This window comes from Pogona vitticeps, chromosome 7, assembly GCF_051106095.1.
Source record: "Pogona vitticeps strain Pit_001003342236 chromosome 7, PviZW2.1, whole genome shotgun sequence".
Lineage (NCBI taxonomy): Eukaryota > Metazoa > Chordata > Lepidosauria > Squamata > Agamidae > Pogona > Pogona vitticeps.
Genome location: NC_135789.1, coordinates 879,382 through 905,536, shown reverse-complemented (window position 1 = coordinate 905,536; position 26,155 = coordinate 879,382). Strand labels below are relative to the sequence as shown.

At 41.8% G+C, this 26,155-nt stretch overlaps 2 protein-coding genes across 2 annotated transcripts in view; one reads left to right on the top strand and one right to left on the bottom strand.

Annotated features, from left to right (window-relative positions):
* Positions 1–5,614, bottom strand: part of ARHGEF10L (Rho guanine nucleotide exchange factor 10 like) — an 87,305-nt gene extending 81,691 nt beyond the window's left edge. The window contains exons 1-4 of the mRNA XM_078378951.1: positions 5,480–5,614; positions 4,725–4,767; positions 2,746–2,973; positions 49–478 (exon numbers count right to left, since the gene is read on the bottom strand). The gene's annotated coding sequence lies outside the window, so the exon portion shown is untranslated. The remainder of the gene's footprint in view (positions 1–48; positions 479–2,745; positions 2,974–4,724; positions 4,768–5,479) is intronic.
* On the top strand, positions 5,456–25,069 carry RCC2 (regulator of chromosome condensation 2). Its single transcript, XM_020782111.3, has 13 exons — positions 5,456–6,222; positions 10,971–11,393; positions 11,696–11,789; positions 13,145–13,288; positions 13,674–13,805; positions 14,210–14,298; positions 14,934–15,048; positions 15,163–15,329; positions 16,012–16,192; positions 17,066–17,171; positions 20,201–20,273; positions 22,035–22,112; positions 22,724–25,069. Exons 2-13 carry the CDS (start codon positions 11,028–11,030, stop codon positions 22,826–22,828), a joined length of 1,650 nt encoding a protein of 549 aa, XP_020637770.1. The 5' UTR covers positions 5,456–6,222; positions 10,971–11,027; the 3' UTR covers positions 22,829–25,069.
* The last annotated feature ends 1,086 nt before the right edge of the window (positions 25,070–26,155 follow it).

Here is a 26,155-nt window from a genome sequence, read left to right as displayed (position 1 = left end):
ACCATAAGACATAAATGGGCAGTTCTCCAACAGACTGCTATGGCTTACCCTTGTCACAAGTTGCAGGAGATTTTTGCTGATCTTGATGGCTGAAAGTATTCTCTCCCATTTACCAAGCTGGGCTTCTTAAGAGTGGCAGGAAGGAAGATATTATGTTCCTAATAAGGGTTTTCTGCTAAAGGCATTGCAGTACCAGGTGCAGAAGGAGCTGCCCCGAAGAACATGAGGACTAGGAACATATTTGGCTGTTGCCTGGGTGACACCAGCACCCTGTGTCAAAAGCACAGCTGGATTGTTTCTGACGTAAACAAAGAAGTACTAGCAGGTGAGGGTAAAGGAGAGAAGGATGAGAACAAAGGATACATTTTGAAATTTGTAACCTATGTTCTTACTCCATCATTCAATGAAGTTATTAAAAGCTGCTTCAACTGCATATTTCTGGTGGGTCACACTCACTGAAATAAATGTAAGGTGCAACCTAAAAACAAAGTGAGAATGTATGAAACAGGAATTATAATTCATAATCTTCAAGAAATGCAATTATAATTCATAATCTTCAAGAAATGCAGCACAATAGAATCCACAGCATTTTTATGCAGAGTAGCTTGGTGGCTCCCTTATCAGTGGGGCGATGAATTTCCTCTTCATTTTTACTCTGAATTTTACAGGAGCTATCCAAGGTTCTGAACTACCCAACCAGATTAGCACTTTGGACAATCCTTTATAAAGTTTGGACTCAAATCCAGAGCAGATTAACACCCCACTGCCTTCAGAGCAACCAGCTTCCCCACTTATCTCCACTCAAAAGGTTTTAAAGTTCGGAGGTAGAAAGGGAATGAAAACACTTGTTTTTTCTTGTGCTGAAATGATACCCGAGTTGGTTGCAAATAATCCCCTGGGACCACAGCTGAGGGCAAATTGCACTGCTTCCCATTTTTAAAGTTTAAAGAAGAAGTCACTTTCAGGAGCAGGATCTCATCCATGCTATCATGTCCCAAAAACATAATTTTGTTAAACTCCACCTTAAGTTCTTTCCTTTTGCAAGCCTTTCATATTTTATCACTATATTTTTTACTTCAAAAAAACCCTACAAAAGAATATGTTAAGCAAAGAAAGATGCAATAGCTGCCCAACATCCTCTAGTCTTAAACCACCCTAAAGCTCTTTGTGTAACCTTAAGAGACTCACATTCTGGGGAATCATATCTACTGTCTTGATCTTTCTTATCTGCCCTTCTCCTCAATGATAATTGTGAAGGAAAACTTCCTAGCACAAGTTTTTGAGGCCCATGGCTTTGATAAGTGAAGTCTCTAGAGTGTCTGGGAGTGGGAGACAAAATCATTCATATTACTCTTATAATCTTTTGACTGAAGTATTTCCTGCAGACTTCCTCAATTGCTAGCAATGTTAGCATTTCCTTCTCGCTCAAGACCTCAGAGTCTCATTGTTGCCAAGAAAGTTTGTCAGCTCTGCTAGGACTTGCTGTTATTTTCCCTATGCCTTCGTTCACCTTTTGAGTGTTGGGTTCCTCCTGTCCTTACATTCTCAAGAAGTGTTAAATAAAATTTCAAAACTGAGTAGATACAAAAACAAAGGTAAGCAGCAACATCTATGAGAACAGAACAAAACTGCAAATCCATCTATAGGCAATACCTTAACTGGGATCCCACTAAAATTTAAATCAAAACAGATCTAGTTTAACACAATAATAGGCCCTTCTAAGTACAAACCAAACCATTTACACTAGTAATACATAGAATTTATGCTGAAAAAAAATATGTATTTAAAATATATCTATCCTTCCTTTCTCCTTAAAAAGGACCCAAGGTGGCCAGAAATAAAATAGCAATAAATTATCGCATTAACCTTCATTAACTGCACACATTTTTGTGCTGCAGCTAAGAAAAAATTGGTGACTCAGATAGTAATCTAGGTATTCTAGTGAAATAGGTAAAGGTAACTTTAAAGGTAAAGGTTGACAATTTGTCCAGTCGTGTTCGACTCTAGGGGCTGGTGCTCATCCCAGTTTCCAAGCCATAGAGCCAGCGTTTGTCCGAAGACAATCTTCTGTGGTCACATGGCCAGTGCAACTTAGACACAGAACGCTGTTACCTTCCCACCGAGGTGGTCCCTATTTATCTACTCGCATTTGCATGCTTTCGAACTGCTAGGTTGGTGGGAAGTAAAATAGACACTGATGCAAAAAGCGAGAGAAAGTTTTTCCTTTCAAAAGCTTTTTGCAACATTTAGGTTGCTTTGTTTCACTTTTGGCAAAACAAATGGTATTTTGTGTCTGTTTTGTTGCCTCAGAATAATAATGAGCTTTCATCTAATGTCTTGGCTTCCCTGGTCAAACCTTTCCCGTGTGCCTCATAATCCATGATAAAGTCTTATGTTACATTTAAGACTAAAAAAGTTTCATTTGGCATGAATTTTTATGGACCTAGCTTGCTTCTTCAACTTCAGGAAATACAATGTCAAAGCAACAAGTTTGCAATTTGCTGGTTTTGGTTAGAAGATATGACAGCTCATTCAAAAAATGACAGTTTCACTTCTGGGAAGTAGAAGGGGTTGGGCACCCTCTGGCGGCCCCAATGAAATGCAACAGGAAAGGGTCACCCACCACCACCACCACCACCACCTTCACCACCACCTTTCCTTTCGAGCAGAGATGTATTTGCATTTACAGGAAATCGGAAGTGAGGAGCTGCTTCTTTTGATGCAGTCAGAAGTCTTGTCACTTACCAAAGATCATCTTGTTACTCTATTTTGTTTGAGTAGCACGGATATCTGAAAACAGCAGTCTGAAGGATATGGTAGACCCCACCACCAGAGCAGAAAAGATTCACACACACATACATGTGCAGGTCTACAGGCCTTGCCAAGTTTGGCCCCTTTCTAGATCTCTCTGCAGATGCTGCAGCAAAAAATCCTCCATCACAGCCTTCTTTTTCAGGTGCACCCTTATGGCATCTGCTGATGGGGAAAAAAAGTTGCTAGTCCTTTAGATGCCAGAGGGGCCCTTCTCTTCCCCCCCCCCCCCCCCGGCTAGAGCTGCGGTAGGTGATGTGGATTTAGAGCAGAATTTGGAAAAGTTTTCCCCAAATTTCAACCACATTTCCTAGGATTCCTTAGCCAGTATGCCCATGGAAGCTGCAAAATGAAATAGTCTGCATTCCCTCCCCTCAAATTCTACATAGTTGGTCCAAAGTTTATGACCCAGCTGCACACATCTGACATTAACAACTGGGAATTAAACTTCTCAGTTAGTAAGCCTTCTTCAGGACACTCATCTTCCACTTTTTAAATATAAACCACCACCAGTACATAATAGAGATGGATTTGTTGTCTTTTCCAGGGAGTCTTCTCTTCTCATGATATGGCCTAAGCATTGGAGCCTCAGCTTCAGGATCTGTCCTTCCAGTGAGCACTCCAGGGTTGATTTCCTTCAGAATGGATAGGTTTGTTCTCCTTGCAGTCCAGGGGACTCTCAAGAGTCTCCTCCAGCACCACAATTCAAAAGCATCAATTCTTTGGCGGTCAGCCTTCTTTATAGTCCAGCTCTCACTTCCATATATCACTACTGGAAAAACCATAGCTTTGACTATGCGGACCTTTGTCGGCAAGGTGATGTCTCTGCTTTTTAAAATGCTGTCAAGGTTTGCCATTGCTTTCCTCCCAAGAGCAGGCATCTTTTAATTTCGTGGTTGGGGATGGGGATGAACATTGGCAAGTAAATAAATAGATTGTGAAAGTCTGAAGTCAGGCCAGTCCTAACCTAAGTCATGATTTTTAATTAAATTTCATTTCTTTCAGGTTTATCAGTGTTAAGACTAGAAGACCAGTTTGGTCTCAGACAATGGATGGAGATTCCAGAGACACACCCATTAAGGAGTTTTTAGCAACTGAACAAGTCAAGACAGCTCCTGACCTGTCATGGACAAGCCAGTAATAATTTTGAGTAAAGTTCTGGAGTCACAGGGATTTATGAGTCAGTGGCATTCTCCCTGACATTTTACTAGAAGTAGAAGAACACCCTCTAATCCTCCCAGCATTCCTCCTTCTACTTGGTTTCTGCTGGGTTTGGGGTAGAATTAGTTACTCCTGGGAAGAAAACAAGGGTCTTGTGGCCCCTTTAAGACTACCAAGTCTTACAAAACCTGGAGGGCCACATCATCCTGATGCATGCTGTGAATGGATTTCCGTGTACTCTAGAAGTCTGTTTATCAAAAACACAAAACAGGGTCAGCCAGAGTTGTCTGCTGTTTAGGAGTCAGACCAACCCAATACATCCACTAAGGTAGAGGTTGCAAAAGTTACTCATTCAAACTACAGACAGTTTTGGGAAAGGTACTGAATGACGGGCAAACCTCTGCCAATGAAGACTAAGAAACAAGAAAAACAACACCCCTGAGATGAAACCTTCTGCAGAGTTGATTTTGGAACTTATTTTAAGCAAAACTAATCTGGCCAAGACAATTTGGGAGATTTTTTTCCTCCCTCTCCCCATCTGTTTAAAAACACATCGTGATGAAGCATTCTGCAGAATTCAAAAAGCTAGTCTATTTATTTTAGTGGTTACATAGCAGTAACACCCAGCCTTATTTTTGCTTAAACTGAAAAATAACACAATCCCTTCACTGTGCAGTTCTTGAACTCACAAACTTTTGAAAACTCCAGGTCTCTTCCTGAGGCACAAAGTGTGGAGAGAAGCAAAAGCTCACCTGTGGTTGAAATCATGGCATTTGCTGGTTGGGCTCTTAAGAGCTAGAGAGAAGAACAGGAATAAATTAATTAGGCTCAAACAGGTATCATACAGGCTTCAAGCTGAACCCAGGACAACTGCAACAAGAAAAAAAATTAATTAATTTTTCCCTCTTCCTTCCCCCCCCCCCCACAAGATAACAAACAGAGCCCTGTGGTACTCTAATGCCCAACACATTTGTTTCAATTGAATTACTAAAACACCATCCTTTAAAAAATAAAAATAAACATAATGCAAGTAGTACCAAACCAAAGAGGAATAAGTGCCAGTAGTTTGAACAGCTGTTTAGAAGGAGAAATTTCAAGCAGGTGCAGGTTGTAATGCATTCACCTGCTGAAACTTCATCCTCCTCTCCCCCCCCCCTTTTAAAAAAACTGTTAAAGGTGCAGGAATCCTGCCCTCTTTTTTTCCCCTCCGGGTAGCCTTATAAAAGAACAAAATGAAATACACATTTCAGAGCTGGTGGTGTGGAGAACATGGTTTGTTGTGTTTTTAAATACAAGACAGGAAAACAAAGGATTGGGGATACTCTTCAAAGAGCCTGAAAACGTTGCCTATTGCACCACAACTCTTAGCTGGCAGTGTTGAATCAAGCGGTGTAACCAGAAACCTTGCTATTTGGGTAGCATTTTAGTTCCCCTTTCCCTAGTCTTTGGAACAGCAATATAAAAACTTGGCGTTTTTTTTTCCCCCTTGTCCAGATCTAAATCCCACCTTGTAGTCATCCAGTCCTTAAGGTGGTGCTGTACTGGTACAGCTGGCCTCTGCTGGATAGCTGCTCCCTCCTCCTTCCACCCCCGTTTTTTCCTTCTTTTTTCCTCCTTCCCTGCCCGTACATGTGTTTCTGTTTTGTACTGTAGCAAGTACTGGCGGCTCATATTTATATTTTAAGTGCATCTAGTGGGTGGGCTCTAGAAGAAGCCGTTTTCCCCCCTTCCCCCTTCACAGGAAGTAGTCCAAAACATTAAAAAGATTTTTTTTAAATTGTTTCTTTCTTTAAAAAAAAGTAAAAATCATTTTAGCTCACTCGCTATTCCCACCCAGCCTGTAATTTGCTCCTAATTACTATTGGAAGAAGGTGAAAGTTGAGTGTGCTTTATTTTTTCTTTACAAGATTGATGTGGGAGGGGGAATAACAACGAAGGGGGGGTTGATTTTTTTTTAAAAAAAAAAGGGGGAAGGAAGGCGGATCCACGTGGTTTAATCGGAGACAGACAGAGGTCCCATTGTTCAAAATCAATAAAAAAAGAGAGGCAGACAGAGGAAAGGGGGGGCGAAAGAGACGCGGGGGGGACAAGAAGACGGCGATGTGGGCAACATCGTAAACTGGGTTTTTAAAAAAGAGAAATTTGCAAAAAAGAAGAAAAGAAGCAGCAGCTCCGGTGATTAGCCTCCCCCCCCCCCCCCTTTGCACCCAGAAAAGAAAGAAAAGACGACTGGAGAGAAAGAACGCTAAAGTTTGTCTTAATTTTATTTTTTCCTCATTTTGCAAAACAAGGGGAGGGGGGGACATTAATGAAAGTGGGGGGAGGAAGGGAAAGCAGGTGTTTGCGTATTTGGGTCAGGAGGGGGGGTTTGAAATTCTCTCTCTTCCCCCCCTCTTTAATTTTAAAGGCCCAGCCGAAAAGAAAAAAGAGTGTATGGTGGTGGGGTGTTCCAGCAGAATAAGAGGACTGCCTGCGTGGAGGGGGGGGGGAACGGTTTAAAAAAACGTGAAATTGAATGTGTTCTGTTGCTGCGGAGGAAGAAAGAGACAGAAGAGGGGTTTTTTTAATGTGTGCAATGATTTTAAAAATAGGAATTCGAACTGAGAGAGGATTAGCAAAGGTTTTTCTTAAGATGGATCTCCCTGCAATCTAGATAGATGGGCCAAACGGTATCTTTTCGCCTTAAGAGTTTTAAAGCTCTTTTTTAAAAAAATTAACATAATTCCTGTTTGGGGGCTGATGGCAAAAAATAAAATTGCGGGCGATGGGTAGCTGAAGTTTCCCCCCTGGACTTCCTAGACTGTGTATATACTCTGTTTATGTTTTCACTCTGGTGGGCCCCTTTTGCCTCGGTGGATGGGGAGGGGGGGTCTCTCCTTTGGCATTGTTTGGGAGACTCGTGGAGACTTCCTTGCCTCCCAATTGAAAAGTATTAAACGCAGGAGGGGTTTTTTTGGGGGGGGAGTCTGTATTTTTCTCCTCGCCCCCTTTGTTCTGCTTCCCGTGCATTTTGGGGCGGGGGAGAGAGCAACGAGTGGGGTTTTGTTTTCCCCTGACTTTAAAAGTTCCTGATACTGCCAGATAAGTGTTACATTAAACATTGAGAGAAGCTGCTAGACACACACACACACACGAAATTATTATTTTAACCCAGTCTAGTGTGTTTGTCTGTGTCCGTTTTGCTGATTCGCAAAGTTGCATGGGGCGGGGGGTGGGTGTTTGCTAAGGCACTTTATGGCTCATTTTTAAAATAATGCATCCCAGTTGAAGAGGGAATATATATACTGTAGTTCCTGAAGGGACAATTATGAAGGGGGGGTATAACTATACAATTAGGGTCTCCTTTTTTCCATGGAGTGGAGGTGATTGGGACAGGCAGCTAAACCCCATTTAGAAATGTAGGAGCTGAATTACAGCCTTTAACTCTCCCCCCACTCCATTTTGAAATGGGGGGGTTAAAGCAACAGATAAGGGGTTGCCCTTGCCTTGGGGAGGTGAAAATGGGGGTGACATGGATTTTGGGGAGCTGGGGTTTCCTTGTTTCTTTGCAAACATGTTTTGCTGTACTGGGGGGGTTGCATCCTGTTTTCCAGTCTGGATTCAAGAGCCCATCCTCCATATTTATAATAATAATAATAATAATAATAATAATAATAATAATAATAATAATAATAATAATAATAATAATAATAATAATAATAATAATAATAATAATAATAATAAATCTGATGTTGTATCCTCTGGAAAAGTGAAAATAAATGCATAACTCATTTTGGAAAGGGATTGGATGCACCCCAAAACCTATCTATGCCTTTATTTTTTCAGTTATTGGGAGGTTATTATGAAAAATTGAAGGATTATTTCCCCTCCTCCTTGCATAGGGATGAGAAGTTTGGTGCACCACCAAATCTGAGGGATAACAAAGGGGTTTTTCCCAGGGTGGGTTTTTTTAATGTTCCCTTCTGGGGGGTTGGGTTTGAGGGGGTCATTCCCCCTCAACCCTTGCGGGGAGAATGTATTATTTTTCTAAAATTTTATTTTATTTATATCCTGCCTTTCTTCCCACAAAGATATGCAGAGTGTCATGCAGCAACTTAAAATGCATGTACTGTATAAGTAAAAATCACAATAAACGAAGACATTATCATGAAAACAGAATTAAACTAGAAGAGTGCTTAAAAAACTAGTCCTTACCCTTTTGCCTTGTACCAAAATAAAGTTTTTAAAAACTTGGGGGGGGATGTTTCCTAAGGCCTCCGTTGTGGGGGATGTCATTCTTCGCAAAAAGACCCCAAACTCTGGTTCTGTGAATGGGGAGGGGGGAGAGAGATGGCTGTGTGGAAAGGGATGGCCCACCCCATATCATAAATGGGGTGGATGGGTAACTAACCCTCCCCAAATTTTGCCCATATTGGACAAACAAAAAACCAATTTCCAGTATCAGGAATTAAAATTTGTGTGTGGGGACATCCCCCCCCCCAGTTTTCTGCAAGCCTGAAAAATATTTTCCCTCAGAGACCCCTTTTTCTATGAGTGGACACTCTTTCCCCCCCCCCCCACACACACACACACTATTTTCATTGGGGGGGCTATGAATGCCCCTGAATTTATATTTTAGGAGTAAATGTTGCTTAACCCTCTTTTTGGGGTACTTCATTGACCCCACCAGTTCCACAATGTGGCTTTTCTCTGTGAGGTAGCACTCCCCCCTCCCACAAGGGATTATCCCCCAATTTCTACTCTGCTCCCCAAATATAGGGAGATCATCCCATAATTCACACAACCAGAACTTTTGTGGGATAAAAATGAGGCCCCTGAAGTTTTCCTCTCTCTCTCTCTCTCTCTCTTTTTTTTAAAGGAGATGTGCTCCCTTTTTCCCTCCCAGGGGGAAGTCAAATTATTGGGGTGCTTATATTGGGGTGCTTATTTGTTTCCCCGGCTGACAAAATGGGGCAAATTAGGGAACCTGCCCACTTATGTGGGAAGAGAGAGATTCATTTTGCCTCATAAGCCTCACTGACATAAATGGACTCCTTTCCCTCCAAAATGAGTTTTGTGAGGGGGGGAGTTGACACCCCCTTGCCTTTTTTGAGGGGAAAACAAGGGAGGATTCATTACATGGGGGTTCTAATTATCCCTCCCCTAATTCTAGTGTTCCCTGTTTCCTCAAGCCTGAAGGGGGAGGCCCCTAATATCTGTCTCCCCCCCCTTTTTGCTCCTCATGTGAGGTAATTTGAGGGACAATTTTCCTCAGACCTCTTGTTTATTTGTGGGGGTGGGCGGTTTCCTTCCCTTCATTTCTAAGGGGAATTTTCCCCCAATTTTATTTCTTTTTGAAAAAAAACCCTTTTTAATTCTAATATTTATTACTTGCAATATTTTTTCAGTATTAGGAGTTCCTTTGTTTTTAAATCATCCCCCTGCACCCTTCCTACAAATACTACCTCTTCTTTTTCTTCCCCCCTCCTTTAAAGAGGTGAGGAAATGTCTTACCCCCCCTCCCTTCTTCCAGTTTTTCCTGTTACAAGGCTTTTATCTTTTTAATTGCATTTTATTTTTCGCCGTGTGATGACATGGGTGAGTGGGAATTTTGCCCAGACATGGATTCATTTTTGAACAGAGACAGGAACAAGTTTTCACCTCATCTAATTTCAACAACACTATACTTTTTTAAAATATTTAAATTAATTTTCTTTATTACACTTATGTAGTAAGTTCATTAGTATGGTGTTTTTTAACTCTCTCCCCCTCCCCCCTCAAGTTGTGTTATAAGTCAAGAGAAAGTGCCATGAAATTTACATTTCTTGCCATTTTTTTCACTTCATTTTGTGAGGGGGGGTTGAGGTAAAAGTTCAAATATTTTACTCAGTTTTTAAAGGAATAGGTCCAATGCATTGCACTTTCTTTTCTTCTTTTTTAATTTATTTCTTGTGATTTCATGTTACAGAGTTTCCTCTCCTGTCATCCTGCCATCTTCATCATCATCATCATCACTATTTTAGTGGGCTGGACAGTGATACAAAATAACAGATTCATATTGTTTATGAGGATAAGATTTACAGCACTGTCTTATATAGGTACATTCAGAGTTGAGCCCCACTGTGTTCAATAAACAGAACCAAATCTAGCCTTAATTAACAATACACTAGTTGAAATTAATGTGGGATATAAATTAATGCCAACTAGCCCACCTTGTTCATTTCAGTGGGTATACACAGTTTAGGATAAAACTTGGTTTAACTCCCCCTTCCCCATCAACTCAACTCTATATGGGATTTATTTATTTATTAAATTTATACCCCACCCATCTAGACACAAGTCTACTCTGGGCGGCTAACAATAAAAATAGAATAAAAACAGTATATTAAAATAAAAAGCAACAATAGTAATATGGTTCAAGATGGGGGGGGGGAAATAAAAATAATCAAGGGATTCCAGCTTTAGTATAAAACCTATTTAATTTGGTTCAGCTAAAATTAAATATTTATTTATTCATACTGCTGTTCACTTTAGGGGTTATCTTTGTGAGTTTGTTTAAAGGGCTGCATGCTTTTCTTGGGGATTTTATACACCGAACTGTCTTTTCAGATTGGCTATTTTGAGAGTTGTGGATTATTTATTTCCAGTTATTTCATGGCTCCCCTTTTTCTGGGCAAGCTTCACTTGAGTACTTTTTTTTTTACTGGAAAGGTGGGCTGTAAATGCAGTATATTATTTTATTTTTATTTTGGTAGGAGGGTGGAAATTAAAGGATTTGAAAGGGGGTGCAGTGTCCCTCCAAATATCCTTGAGAACACAGATCTCGTCTGAACTCTGAAGTGAAGTAGGTCTAGGGGTGCAGGGCCATGCATGAGGTCCTGTCTTGATTGGTGCCAGTCCTCGTGGACAGTGGGAAGGGGAGGCTAGGTGGACCAAGGGTCTCATGCAATCAAAGCTGCTTCCAGTGTCCCTGAATGATATTTCACACGTCTGTCTTTTCCTTCCTTTTCACCTTGCAGGCAGGAAACAAAGAGATACGTTAAAAGGGGGGGTGCCAAGGGAAGAAAGACTCAAGGATGCCCAGGCGGAAGGCAACAGCGGCAGCCTCCTCCACGGCCTGGGACAGTGCCAGCTCAGGCAATGGTACCCGCAAACGGCCAGTCTCGACCCGTGGGGTGTCCTTTCCAGCCAAGAAGAAGACTCGCGATGTTGGAGGAAGTAGCAGCAGCAGCAATAACGGGGGCGGTGGCAGCAGCGGTGACGAACGGGACGGCATGACGTTGCCCCCTGCCACGGCCACACCAACGGCAGCAGGAGTGGGCAAGAAAATGGCCCGGTCTGGAGGAGGAGGAGGAGGGCGTGGGGCGGCGGACCAGCAGCTCCACCAGAACCAGCAGGCTACAGTGGTGGTCAATGAGCCAGAGCACAGCAAAGAACGCATTGTAAGGATGTGGAGGGGGGGTGCTCTTCAGTCTGGTGGGGCAGAAATACTAAATTGGTCCCCAGTTTATCTTCACAACAATAATTTGGGGATAGAAGTCCTCACCTGTACACCCTCAAGCCATCCACATGGGAGGTCCATATGACTCATGTGCTAGCCAGCCAGTTAAAGGGTTTTAAAGTTCTGTGCTTTTTCGGATTTTCAGGCTGACTTTTAATTTAAGTGCTTCTAGTGGCTGACTCCCTGAAACTGCCTACAACTAGAACCAATATCCCCCTTTTTTTCCTCCTCTCTCTTACACAGAAGCTTGAAGGGTCCAAGTTCAAGGGGCAGCTTTTAATATTTGGAGCAACCAACTGGGACTTGATCGGCCGGAAAGAAGTGCCTAAGCAGCAAGGTGGGTGGGGTGCTGCTGTGCAGATCCTTCTTAGACAAAACTACTTGTTGATTTATGTCTCTCTGTGTCTAAGCATGTTTTACAAACATTTATATTCTACTGGACATTTTGCAAGGATGATTTGCTGTTTGAATGGTTTTCTGGAGGGCATCTGTTTAGAGAGAGGTTTAACATATTTTTGTTTCCAAGCGGTACTATTTCCTTTTGTATGGTACAATACATTTATGTCTTTCACTTTTACAGCCCTTTTTTGCAAAGGGCTTTGAATGAATCTAAATTTCATCTGACTTTATCTAAAGTATTCTTACTGTTATTTTTAAAGTCATGTAAAGTTTTTTCTTTCTAATTTTCAGAGAGGTGTTATGCTTTGTCATTTGGCCCATTGATGATTCAGAGCAGGAGTGTTGTCCTTTGGGCTGGCAAAGCTGGTGTAAACAGAGAACAAAAAAGCATCTGTGAAAGTTAGAAAACCGTGTAGAGGTTTTCACCCACTGAAGAGAACAGCCTACAACTTAAAATTAGTTTTCTTGACCATCTGTCTCATGCAAGGCAATGCAGCTGACTTATTCTTGGTCTAATTATGTGAGCAAAGGAGGAGTCACCATTGTTATGTCTAGACACCCTTGGGATCTTGGCTGCTGGTCAAAAGTTATTAGCACTAGGTTTGGGCGTCCATGTAGAAATGTAGTGTGTCCTGTGTGAAAGGGTGGGTTTTTTAAATTATATATTTGTATGCGAGAGTATTTAATTAAGCAAGCTTCTACCTACCGTTTAAATTGATACAGTCCCAATCTGGGATCGAGAAAAAGAGACCTGTGTCCTAAGAACAGCAAGAATCTTGAATCCTGTCCTCTGACAAAGAAAATCTAGCTTTTATCTTTTTTGCCACTGTGCTAAATTTTCCATGCTCCAGATCTTTTAATTTTATACTTGTAAGTGGTTTCAGTTTAATGCTTTTCTCCTGAGCAGAGTTCCCAAAGAAAGGATTTTTTAAAAACAGATTTAATAGCCCATCTTTAAAAATCCATTGCTCTCTTAAGAACAATTTGGTGGATATTGTTTGTGGGTTTTAACCCCTGTATTATTGAAATAAGGCTTTAGAACCTACAACTATGGGGGAAATAGTTCACCTCTTAAAAGGATGTTTTTGAAAAACTTTTTGTTGAGTACAACCCTTGCCATCAGATAGACCTCTCTTAGCACAGCACTGGTGTCAGTCCCTCAGCTCAGATTCTGCTCCCTTTGTTTTCCTGTCTGAGTTTTAAGACATCTGAGCTGAGTATCTTATCTGCACCAAGAGAAGAAGTGGAAGGGCAAACTCACGACTTGCAAATCTCTAAAAACTTCTCTTGCAGCTGCATACCGTAACCTGGGCCAGAACTTGTGGGGGCCCCACAGGTATGGAAGTCTCTCAGGAGTCCACGTCCGGACAGTGGTTTCGGGACCATGTGCTGCTCACAGTCTCCTTATCACCACCGAGGGGAAGCTCTGGAGCTGGGGTGAGTGCCTTGAGTTTCTTGAGTGCAGGGCCGGCCCTACCACTAGACAGAGTGGAGTCATGTCCTCAAACAATAAATTCTGAGGTGGGAAGCAGGAGCAGGTTACTTAGCTATTCCTCCCAAGCTCCCTTGCTCTTCACATCTGTGTGCCACAAGGATTTGTGTAACTAGCCCCTCTTGCAACAGTTTTGGTAGTGTGGAACAGGTATATAAAGTATGCAAACCAAATTGCTCTGACTTTTCTAAAGAATGCAAAACTTAACTGTTCAGTTGGTTCTGTGGCTAATTCAGCAATGGCTCTTTTTAAAGAAAAAAAATGTAGTTTTGAGGAACTGCCTATCTGTGGTCCTCGAAGCACCTTCTTTGTCGGTGTATCTCTCTCTAGGACGTAACGATAAAGGGCAGCTGGGCCATGGAGATACCAAACGAGTGGATGTGCCTAAGCCCGTTGAAGCTCTTAGCAATGAAATTGTTGTTTCAGCAGCCTGTGGACGAAACCACACGCTAGCCCTCACAGGTACAAGAGAGCTGTTTCTTTCTTTCTGTTTGTGTGTATCAGCTGTTGTGTTTTCTTTCTCTTCCCTTTCCCTGCTGGCTGGGCTGCTGTGATGTCATAGACTACTCACCAAGACCTTTAACAGCTCAGAAGAAAGCAGGCAGGGATAGAATGGGTTGGAAGAAACAGATCTGTGAACAGAGAAGAAAGAATCTGAAAGAGAAGTAGGAGAGAGATTTAGAAGGGCTCTGGAGTCATGAAAGGGTGGGTGGGTGGGCCCAAAGAGAAAGATGGATGTTACAGGATTCCCTGTAACATCTTTACCCTTAGGGTAAAGCAGGGGTGTGTGCTGTGTACAAATCAGGAAGTCTTGAGTTACAGAGCCAAGAGTGGTAAGGGGAATTTGTTCCATCTTTGCATTCCAGAAAATGGTTCTGTGTTTGCTTTTGGAGAGAACAAAATGGGGCAGCTAGGCCTCGGCAATCAGACAGATGCAATTCCCAGCCCCACACAGGTAGGTCTCACACTATTTTTTTTTATTTGTCCATTTTTAAAAGTAGATTGAGAACAGATTTCAAGTGTAACATCCTCTATTTATTCATTTGGCTAATTTAAACTCACAGATGACTAAAAGCAGTTCTTTCTGTTCTGAGGAAAAGGCTCCATACTTACCAAGTGGAAAGATCTCGACACCTTTTGCACAGATTTTGAAAAATGTAGGTTCTCGTATGAGTGAGAGGTAGTGTTCTTTAAATGTACAAATTTATTCAGACCTCATAGCTAATTAGAGAGGCATAATTACAAGACCAGCTGGCTGGATAGCTCGGTGAGTTAGGTCTCTGGCTGCAGAGCAACCTCTGGCTCTGCGGAGCCGGAGGTTGGGAGTTTGATTCCTCCCTGTGCCTCCCAGGAAAAGAGACATCTTGTGTGGCTTTGGGACAAGCTACATAGTCCTGAAAGAAGGGGCTGGTAAATCGCTTCTGATTATTCTCTACCCAGAAAATCCTGGAAAGGGCTGTCATGAGTCAGCCTTGACTTGACAGCATGTGGTTCTTATTAATTACAGGACCAGCCTTCCTAGCCGGTGTAGCCGGTTGTAAAGCTGAAGGGAATATTTTTCTGTACTTTTTAAAATGGCCCTGTTTTTAGATCATGTATAATGGCCAGCCGATTACCAAGATGGCATGTGGTGCTGAATTCAGTATGGTGATGGACTGCAAAGGAAACCTGTATTCATTTGGATGTCCTGAATATGGACAGCTAGGTATGCCATTATTTTCTCAGCAGTATTGCAAAGTTTTTGGCTAGAGGGTCTTCCTCCATCTCAAAGCATCCTTCCCTGTTTTTCTTAGCTTTGATCTCTCTCCTCCCAAAACAGGGCACAACTCAGATGGGAAGTTCATCGCCCGTGCCCAGAGGATAGAGTATGACTGCGAACTGGTTCCCCGTCGTGTTGCCATCTTCATAGAGAAGACAAAAGACGGTCAGATCCTGCCTGTTCCAAATGTAGTAGTGAGAGATGTGGCCTGTGGAGCAAACCACACAGTAAGAAGGCCGGGATACATTTGGCAGGAAGGAGCCGAATGTATTCTCTTCTGTTCATGGAAATCAGGTGTATTTTTAAAAAATAGCTAGTTGTTCCTGTTATGCCAAGCAGGAGAACAGATGAGTAACAACATCTAGAAAGATGCTGTAGCTTTTCATTATAACAATTACAAGACCTTGAGAAATGGAATGCATTTGGATGTCACCATAAGTCATGGCTTGTGTTAATCACAGTTTGTGGTTTAAGGCAAAAAGTGAACTGCATATCTTTATTTAGATATGGGTTGCCTTATTCTTATGATCTGGTCCCTTCCCTTTTGTCAGGTCCTGTTTTAGGAAGCATGGCTGGAAACAAGCTGGGAACAAAACAGGGCTTCAGGTTTTGTTGTCACAACAAGCCATGATTCAAAAAAGACAGAGTTTATAATCCAACCACAGATTCAGAGTTCAGATTGTGTTTTGTGCCTTGTTAGCCACCTGTGTGGCTTGTAATGGGATGTTTTTTCTCCTTTTCTATCACAACCAATTTCCGTGAACTCCATTATAGAAAAGCATAATCCCTGTATGTGACAGTTACTCTCCATATCTGATACAAAAACAACTTTTTGCATCCCTCTAAGTGAAAACAAGCTTATCTTTATATTCACGTTCCCATTTATGTTTTTTCTTTCTCTCTGTTTAGCTTGTCTTAGACTCACAAAAACGTGTCTTCTCGTGGGGTTTTGGTGGCTATGGGCGACTGGGCCATGCTGAGCAAAGGGATGAGATGGTACCACGTTTAGTGAAGCTTTTTGACTTCCCAGGTCGCGGTGCTGCACAAATCTATGCTGGTTACACTTGTTCCTTCGCAGTCAGTGAAACAGGTGAGCTGTGACCAGCCGAGATATGAAGCTCTTTGACTATTAAAAAAAAAAGAATAAACATATTTTATACCCTGTTGCTGTATCTTTTGATTGTAAAAAATGGCTCATCTTATTTAGTTTATTTAATTATTTATTTTTCTAAAATATTTTTATTTTTAAAAGGACCCAAGGTGGCCTGTCCTCTTGTTGACATGTACTTTTTTGCAACAATAAATTAACACATCCAGACAGTGAGAACTGCATAGTTTAAGCCTATATTACATGAATGATGTGTTTGCACACCACAGCAAGCTGTTGATTTTGTTACCTGTAGTTTGCTGCTTAAGTCACAAATTGCAGCACAGAGGAGAAAAAAAAATGTGACTTATCTCCCCTGTTTCTGTTGTGGTTTCGGCTTGCACCTACTCTTGTTCCTTTTGTTGTGGAAAAGTTAGGGATGAGCCACAGTCAGGGCTTCAGATAGCAGAAGCCAGAATTTGTGAGCCAACAAGAAGGTTGTGATTTCATATTGTGGTTTCTGGATGGTTGGCAAAGCATCTGAGATTTTTCAGCAGGACAACAAGACAAGTTTCAGCAAACCAAACCGTGGCTTGTCACATTTGGTGAATGCAATTGGAGAAATATCTCCCCTTCCCCCCCACCCACAGAGAGTGATGTCCATCCAAAATCATAAAAGAGGTATCAAATACTAGCATTTTGAGAGGGTATGCTTAATTTTTGTCATTGCTAATAACGAAGAATATCTCAATTATAAGATCAGTTTAAATGCACAGGGAACTTGCTTCTCGATATCCCCAAACACAGCAGCTTTTGCTCCAGTGCTTACTCTAAATTGCATGTCATGTGATTTTGCTCTTTTGTTTCACCCTACAGGTGGCTTGTTTTTCTGGGGGGCTACAAATACCTCCAGGGAGTCCACAATGTACCCCAAAACTGTGCAGGATCTTTGTGGCTGGAAGATTCGCAGTCTGGCTTGCGGGTAAGAAATGATAACTACAGTTGTGTTCAAAATTATTCAACCCCCAATGCTGTAAAGGGGTTTAGGGACTATAGTGTACATTTGGAATTGTATTCAGAATGAGATCTTACAAGGACGTTTTAAAGAACCAAATGCAACTAAAATAACATCAATTGTTTATGTAATACAGTAGTAAATGTTTCTTTTGTGGTTTCTTCATTGCCAAAATTATTCAATCCCTTAAAGACTACCACTCTGAAGAAGAGAGGTTCATTCAGGTGTTTTCGATCAGGTATTGAAAACACCTGTGGATGTCACCGAGCACCAATCAAGCATAATAAGCACCAATTAGGCAGCTTTAAAATGACTGTGATACTCAGCTCCTTCTAGACATTTACTGGTGTGGTTACAAACATGGTGAAGTCAAGAGAATGGTCCAGGAAGACAAGAGAAGAGGTGATTTGTCTTCACAGGAAGGGCAATGGCTGTAAGAAGATTGCAAAGAAGTTAAACATACCAAGAGACACCATAGGAAGCATCATTCGCAAATTCAAGGCAAAGGGCACTGTTGAAATGCTACCTGGTCATGGAAGAAAGAAGATGCTGACTTCGACTGCTGTGTGCTACCTAAAGCATAGAGTGGTGAAAAGTCCCCATGTGACTGCTGAGGAACTGAAAAAAGATTTGTCAGATGTGGGTATAGAAGTTTCAGCTCAGACAATAAGGCGCACACTGCGTAATGAAGGTCTCCATGCCAGAACCCCCAGGCGCACCCCCTTGCTGTCTCCCAAGAATAAGAAGAGTCGACTGCAGTATGCCAAAAGTCATGTGGGCAAACCACAAAAGTTGTGGGATAGTGTTCTGTGGACTGATGAAACAAAATTAGAACTGTTTGGGCCCATGGATCAACGCTATGTTTGGAGGAGGAAGAACAAGGCATATGACGAAAAGAACACCTTGCCTACTGTGAAGCATGGCGGAGGGTCAATAATGCTTTGGGGCTGTTTTGCTTCTGCAGGTACAGGGAAGCTTCAGCGTGTCCAAGGTACCATGAATTCTCTTCAGTACCAGGAGATATTGGATGAAAATGTGATGCAGTCCGTCACACACCTGAGGCTTGGGAGACGTTGGGCCTTTCAACAGGACAATGATCCCAAGCATACCTCCAAGTCCACTAGAGCATGGTTGCAGAGGAAAGGCTGGAACATTTTGGAGTGGCCATCGCAGTCACCAGACTTAAATCCGATTGAGAACCTCTGGTGGGACTTAAAGAAAGCAGTTGCAGTGCGCAAGCCTAAGAATTTGACTGAACTGGAGGCTTTTGCCCATGAAGAATGGGCGAAGATACCCGTAGATCGCTGCAAGACACTTGTGTCAAGCTATGCTTCATGTTTAAAAGCTGTTATAACTGTAAAAGGATGTTGTACTAAGTACTAAGATTGAATGTCACTTGGGGGTTGAATAAAAACTAATAATGATGTGAGCACAGAAAAGACATTTGTGGTTATTTCATTATAAACTTAAGGTTATATTTCTCTGACCTACAAGTGCCTCTTTCATGTAAATGTAAGCAAGATGACTGAATGATCAAAATCAATGTCAAAATGGCCAAAACATTCAATTTCAGTGGGGGTTGAATAATTTTGAACACAACTGTATATGCTTTCCTCTATTTCAAGAAAAAACATGATGGTTGAGGAAGGTAGGTCCCAGTAAGAAGCCAGCATTTGCTGATGTTGTTGTTTCAAACAGTCTCTTAAAAAAAACAAGCTCCACTTTCTGTGTCTCTCTCACACACACACAAACACACACACATAGAGAGAGAAGTGGGGGCTTGACTATTTGTGTTGTAATATTGTTGCTGTTATTAATGCAGATATTTGAAAACTATATTTTAAGATTATTCAGTGAGTAACTGAATTCTCTACAGAATTAAAAGCTGGAGAAGCAAGAAGGCTACCAACATTACTAGAATAATTCTGAAATATGCTTACTTTTTGTTGTTCTGTGCTCTCTTTTGTTTAATTCATATGGTAAACTGCCACTTAATTCAGCTGATTGTGTTGATATGCGAAAGATAAGAAAGGTGATCTGCTAATGCCCCTTCTCCACTTCCAAAGCCTGTTAAGAGGATGCCTTTTTCTTAATTATATGGATTTGTCCTGAATCTCTTTGCTTCTTTGATAGGCAGGATTACTTACCTTAATAAGGGAATTGCTTTCTTTATTTCTGGTAATTGTTGCTTTTAAGAGAGCATTTCCTGTTTTAATGGGCTTGGAAATTATTCCAGAACTGTTGCTTTTGTTTTGAGGATTATTTCAACTGTGTGAAGTACTTCTAAAATGATGTAAGATCATGATTCACTACATTTTAGTCCTGGAGAAGTTCCAGGACTCAGGCTTTTACTTTCAAGAAAGCAAGGACTGGAGTCTCTCTTTTCAAAAAAATGCATAGATTCAGCCCAAAATGGTTGTTACTTGCATGAGTAAAGCTCTCCCTGACTCCATTTAATGATGGACAGAATTTTGCTTTGATCTCTGAATTATTTTTAATAGATGGGCAAGGATGTTTCACTTCCAATTATTTAAAAACAATGAAAACAATATAATTTAAAAAGACTCCCTTCTGTCCAAAGTTTTACTAGTGAAATGAAGAAGGATTAGAGTAACCAAGAGCTGATTCTTGTGTGTGTGGACTGCGAGTTGTGTACATTTTTGGAACTCAGAGCAAACACTTAGAACCTTTTCTTCAAGGCATCTGTCTTTTTGCACCAGGCTCTGGCTTGTAGAGCTCAAGATGCCTGCCCATTGCTAGATTAGAGTGTTAAAATTAGGATCTAGAAGGCTCTGATTCTAATTTCCACTTGGCTATGAAAGGTGACTTTGAGGCAGTCACTCTCCTTCAGTCTAATCTACTTTGCAGGATAATTCAGGAAATATGTTTCCCAGGTTTGGAGCCACCCCTAAAAAGGCCTTGCTGTTAGTAGCCACTTCCAAAACCAGGGAAACCTTGTGGAGGGTCCTCAGTAAAGATGCTTCTTTTTTCCCCAGGAAAAGCAGTATTATAGTGGCCGCAGACGACAGCACAATCAGTTGGGGCCCATCTCCGACCTTTGGAGAACTGGTAAGCAAGGATCCGTAGCAGCTGCACCTATAGGCTGGAGGGAGAAGCATTACAGTGTTCCTTGGTTTGTCCAGTGTGTTTCCTCTGGATGTTTGTCTTGCTTGTGAAAGGAGACCAAGCAAGAACTGGGAAATTCAGCAGTTGGAAACTTGCTTTTCACGTCTTCCCCCATCTACCACCACCAGGAATATCCCTGTAGCCTGGTAAATACCGTAATTTTAACAAGAACAACAGTTAATTAAAGCATAAATTCTTTAAAACCATGGTAGTTGTAATAATCGAAGCTAATTGTGTTCAACTCATTTGTATACAAATATAATATGCATTTTAATGTGATGAAGGTCAGATAACGGAAGAGAAATTGCTCTGGTAAAGTTACATTACAATCATGTGTAGACTGTGAAAGACAAAACACCAGCACTTGAATGCAGAACAGAGGATGAAAATGGGTAGTTATTCCTCTTTTTTAATAAGATTTTAATCAAGTTTGAGTTTATAACTATTGAAATCTCATCTTCATGGCTTCAGATCAACTAGTCTCATTTGATTTTATATTCAAGTTTTCCTCCCATTTATTTTCAACTCCTTGCCATATTAGAAGTTCTAACAAAACAAACAAAAAAGACCAGACACTGGGGATTTAAAAAAAGAACACTAGAAAATAAAATGTGTTTAGGTGACCTTAAAAAACCACACACATCAGGATGTAAAAGTTCATCAACCTGAGCCATCTTGCAATACCCTCTTGTGAGTTAGAGAGTGTATCATAATGGAGAAATGGCAGGCTTTCTTGCATGGAAAACATACTGGTGCCTTGTATATTTCTTTCCTTCACTGCAGTTGGATTCTTTGGGGTAGAATCCATGTTACATGCTTTGTATCACATGCCCTTGAGAACCACTAATGGATTCTCTAGTCCCTAATTGTTAATTGCTCTGGAGCCTGTCTGGCGTGTGTTCTTGAGAGGCATTTGGGTGTGAGAGTGCTGCGATGCAGAAGATGCTCCTTTTAAAAATATATGTTTTAAATAGAAGAAGCACTTTGCCGTCCAGTTATTGCCAGTCTATCTTCTTAGATTTGTACATGTCTGATTGTGCCCTGGGATGCAGAACTGTGTGCAGTAAGGTTATGAGCATTGACATTGAAGGAACTGCTGGAGAGCTCAGTGGTTTAAGGCATCTGGCTATGGAGCCAGAGACTGGGAATTCAATTTCCCCAGGGTGCCTCCCTGACAGGGGCTGGACTCAGTGATCCACAGGGTCCTTCCTGGCTCTGCAGTTGTAGCATTAGGTAGATAGTGTGTGTTTTGTTTTGCTTTTTTGGTTAGGCTCCCCGTGATTTCTCTGGGGTTTTTTTATAAGCAGTTTGAAGTTTCAACTACCTGTTATCATGACTCCTTACCCAGCCAACATACCCTTGAATTTTCAGCCTCTGCTTCTCACGCATGTGGATTTGCCCCTGCATGCACACATGACTCCACCCCACCCCCCACAACACTGGGTTCCTCTGCAATGAGAACCTAATGCAATCGCTCCGTGGAGGAGGATTTCAATGCAGAAATTAGTGTGTGTCATGATTGGAACCTTTGGACCAAGAGAATAATGCATGAAAGCAGCCTTGAGACTGGCAGTGGTTTACATTGTGGTCTTCTCCAGTACATGATGGGTCACAGAGAGCCTTCTCAGTTCTGATCTGAAGAGAGACTGAATTATACTCACTTGTGTGTGTGTGTGTGTGTCTGTGTGCTTTTTTTAAAAAAAGGGCTATGGAGACCATAAGCCGAAGTCCTCAACGGCAGCTCAAGAAGTGAAGACTTTGGATGGGATTTACACTGAGCAGGTAACAGCAGATATGGCACCAAGGAAGTCTCTTTCTCTCTTCCTCCCCACCCCCCAGCATGGCACATTGTTGTTGTTTTAACCACCTACTTCTGGAGAACTCTAAAGCTTGCACTCCAGTACGAAGCTGTAATTGGTCCTAATGCCAGAGCACCGTAGAGGACCGACTCTACAAAGCAAGCCTCAGCCTTGAGTTTGGAAGACCTGAACAGGCCTGAGTATGTGGTGATTGCTGATGTATGGAATTGTTGCCATTGTCAGCAGAACAGAACATACTCAGAAATACTCTCCAGTCCCCTCCAGTGCCCAATTCTGATACTGCATTTGGAAAATACTGAACAAAAATGCAAAACATGGAACAAAACACTATTCTCTTACCACTTAAGGTTGATAATGGCATAGTCCTTGTCTGTTGACTCTAAAACTGTCTCCAGTGTCCTTTAAAAATAACTTTCTAAAGCAACTAGAAAGCACTGCTGGTCCTAGGAGGTTGCTTTTGTGTTACTTTTGGAAGGTAGCTTGGTTAGAGTCTCATTACCTGTAGTTTGGAGTGCTGCCTGAGACCAATACTTGCGTGCTCATGGACCTTGTGTATGTCTTTTCTCCATTCAGGTGGCCATGGGCTATGCGCACTCCCTGGCAATCGCCCGGGATGAGAATGAAGCTGAGAATGAGAAGCTCAGAAAGCTGCCAGAGTACAACCCTCGCACACTCTGACGTAGGGCGTGGGTCTTTCCTACGCGCGCGCACACACACACACACTCTCAGTGAGGCAGCTGCCGTGTCTGACTGTGCCCTGGGATGCAGAGCTGTATGCGATAAGGTTATGGACATCAACTTGTGGGTTTTTTGTTAGGCTACCCAGGATTTCTGGTTTTCTTTTTTATAAGCGATTTGAAGTTTTAACTACCTGTTACCATGGCTCCTTACCCAACCCATGCTTTCTTGACGATGGCTTTTTTTGTTTTTTGTTTGTTTGTTTTTGTATTTTGTGTTTTGTTTTATTTGGGGCTGAGGGTGGGCAAGGGAGTATGTAGAAGAGATCTGCTCGTTGTCTGGAATAACTGTTCTAGCGAAAATGGCAGAACCGTTTATCAATATTTCCTTTCCCTCTTGCTTATACCAATTTCAGCTATGCTAAACAGTGGACCAGCCTATAAGAAGGACGGAAGTAGCCCTTTCTCAGCTGCAGTGAATATTCTTTTTCAAGAAACAGCCTGAAATCTGTATTTTGTCCTTAAGAAATCAGGCCTGATCCAGAAGCTGTTTGCTAATTATGTAGTTCTACCCTTCCATCCTTGTCTGTTTGAACATGTTGGAACTCCAACTTCCTACAGGGACACAGCCCCCTGGAGATGTATACTAGCTCCTTGGCATGGTTCATACTGACATTTTAAGGTTGGAATTTACATGTTTTTTTCATGTTTGCTTCAAGGTAAGCATTACGTCTTCCTATATATTTGTGTATGGCAAACAGTTCCTTTTGGCTTACTCATGGATCGTCAAACATCGTGTAATTAATCCCCCCCCCTTTCTGTCCGAGGAACGGATCCCTATTGAGAGCAAAGGAGTTTTAGCTTCTAATTATCAGGTCGGTCAACCACAGGAGGGCGCCTTTGGATAACAGCATCACATCAAGTACAATAAACTTGTGTTTGCTGGCTCAGAAAATTAAAGAGAACCTTGCCTTTTAGTTGAAGAGGGACTCCCCCCCCCTTTTTTTTTTTTCTCTTTCTAGCAGGCAAAGAATCCTGATCCAGATACTTGAACTGAAAGAATCTCCATTTTCTCCCCCACAGATCTCTTCTGTTTTTGTTCTGTCTTTACAGATCATTGTGAAATAATGGCTTAATGGGAGGAAATCCTGCACCCATTTGTGGTGCTTCAGGTTTCCAGCAGTTTAGCATCCCTTAGAGCTCCCTAATTCCATGTCTGTGGGAACCCCTAATGTAAGGAGTGCTGGGCATCACAGGTTCAGTGCCAGGCCTTTGGAATATTTGTTTTCTTATGTTACATGTGCTCAGCTTTTCTTGAAAAAGGATCAAAACAGAAGTTACAAAAGGTTTACAGTTCTCCCACACCAGGCCCAGAGGTCTGGATATATCCTGTACTTGCATCCCCACGGCAAACCTATTAAATACCAGCTATTTCTTATGTTCCCAATGTCCTGTTTCTTGTGTTGGAGAAATTTGGTGCCTTGTAAACAGAACACACTGCTCTGTGTCAGTGTAAGCCCAATCTTTTCTTTAAAAAAAGTATTCCTATGTCTCCGTTTCCCCACACACAGCCTTCATAGCATTTCTGTCAGATAAATATCTACAGAGGCAAATGTGTAAGTTCAGAATTTTTGGGTTATATGGGAAGACTGAGTAGAGCTAAAGAGGGGAAGGGGAGATGCTGTTTATTGCATTATTATTTGCCTTTGGGGTGGAAGAAGTTTGGATTAAAATGTATACACACAGTTTGCTTGTATTTATGCTCCTGTTATCTGTTTAGGCCAGGTTTGTCCAATATGTTCCCTTACCCCAACACCATGATTTCTGACACACACACACAATTACTAAGATCTGAATCTGAAACAGGAGCACCTTGAAAAGAAGACAGCTAACTGGACCATACTTGGGAATAATTTATTTTGAGGGGGAGGGGGAAGTGGAAGGGAGAAGACAAAGGCATATTCCACCTTCACCAAAGAAAAAGTGTATATGTCCATGTGTGTTAAGTAAAAGACTTGTTTGGGCACACTGCTTCCTGTCCAGCAAAAATTCTCCTGACGACTCCTTTCGTGTCTTTCTCCTGGCCTAGAGGAGGAGGACTCACAAAAAAAAAAACAACCTTGGTTTTACACAAGGTGGGAAATTTTCCTTGGCCTACTGCTGTCATCCTTGCTTATTGTCCTCTCCCCTTTTTTTATATTTCTCAAAATAAATGTTTAAATAAACAATGGAATTGACTGTAGACCATAAGATGTCTTCCTTTCTCCCTTGGTACTGATCCAGTTTTAAATAGTTCAGAAGTTTGTGTAATATCTATAACTTAATCTGGACGTATTGCACAGGAATTTGGTTACACAACATAAGCCCACCTGAAGTATTGAGCGCTTCATTTGTGGCATTCTCTGCCGTTGGATAGCCCTGCATCTGGCACTAACAGAAAACAAGACCATTTCACAGATGGTAGCAAGGTAAGCACTTGCTAGTAAGCCTGTAATGAGACTTGCATTGGCTCTGAGGGTGTGTTTTGTGACCTGCTTTACAACAAAGCGGAACCCTGAAGTGGGATCTAGGGGGAAAAAAACTGATTCCTGAATGCCAAGAGTTGGGTGCAAACATGAGACTTTTAGGAACTAGCGGTGAAAAATATTGCATGTCAGCATAACAGAATTGAGTCCTGGGTCCTAAACATTTCTTGTACAGTACTAGAAATGGATGGGACAGCAAAAAAAAAAAAAAAAAGATGGGACAGGGTGGGCGGGAGAGGAGGAGAAAAGCAAACTGAGTTACTAGATGCCAGTTAAACTTCTTTCAAGTGTTGTTCTTGGTTGGAGAGAGGAGAAAGATGTTCCCTGAAATGCTTTGGATGCTGAGAGGAGATTGTGGTCACATGAAAGGGCATCCAACACTCTTCATAGGCTGTAGGACCCTTATCTCTCTCTCATACACTCACACACACAAAACAGCTTTTCAGTGCTCATGAAAAAAAATACTGAGGCCTCCCAGTTCTCTGCAGTGGCCAAGGCTAAGGTGATCTGCTAGGCTAAGGTGATCTGCTCCTTTGCAGGACTGGCCTTTCCATTAGCTAGCGTGACTTCAGCTGGCAGACACTGGGAAGTAGCAGCAAGGTACTGGGAGGAGAGCTGTGCCACATAGCCTCCCTTGCACCCTTGTGTGGAGAAGAATTCTACCCTTCTGTGGTCTTAAAAGCTTCAATTGCTGCCCTGGTAGGCTTTTAGTGTGACGGGGGTTCATTGGGAAGAAGAGGATCATCTTTACCTCAGATGGCAAAATGGCTTCTTGTACGTATTTCAGGGCCAAGCATTTGCTT

Coding starts and splice junctions, on each gene's coding strand:
- RCC2 (XM_020782111.3), top strand. CDS start 11,028: ATGCCCAGGCGGAAGGCAACAGCGGCAGCCTCCTCCACGGCCTGGGAC. Junction 13,289..13,673: donor GGGGAAGCTCTGGAGCTGGG/GTGAGTGCCTTG, acceptor ATCTCTCTCTAG/GACGTAACGATAAAGGGCAG. Junction 14,299..14,933: donor CAATTCCCAGCCCCACACAG/GTAGGTCTCACA, acceptor CCCTGTTTTTAG/ATCATGTATAATGGCCAGCC.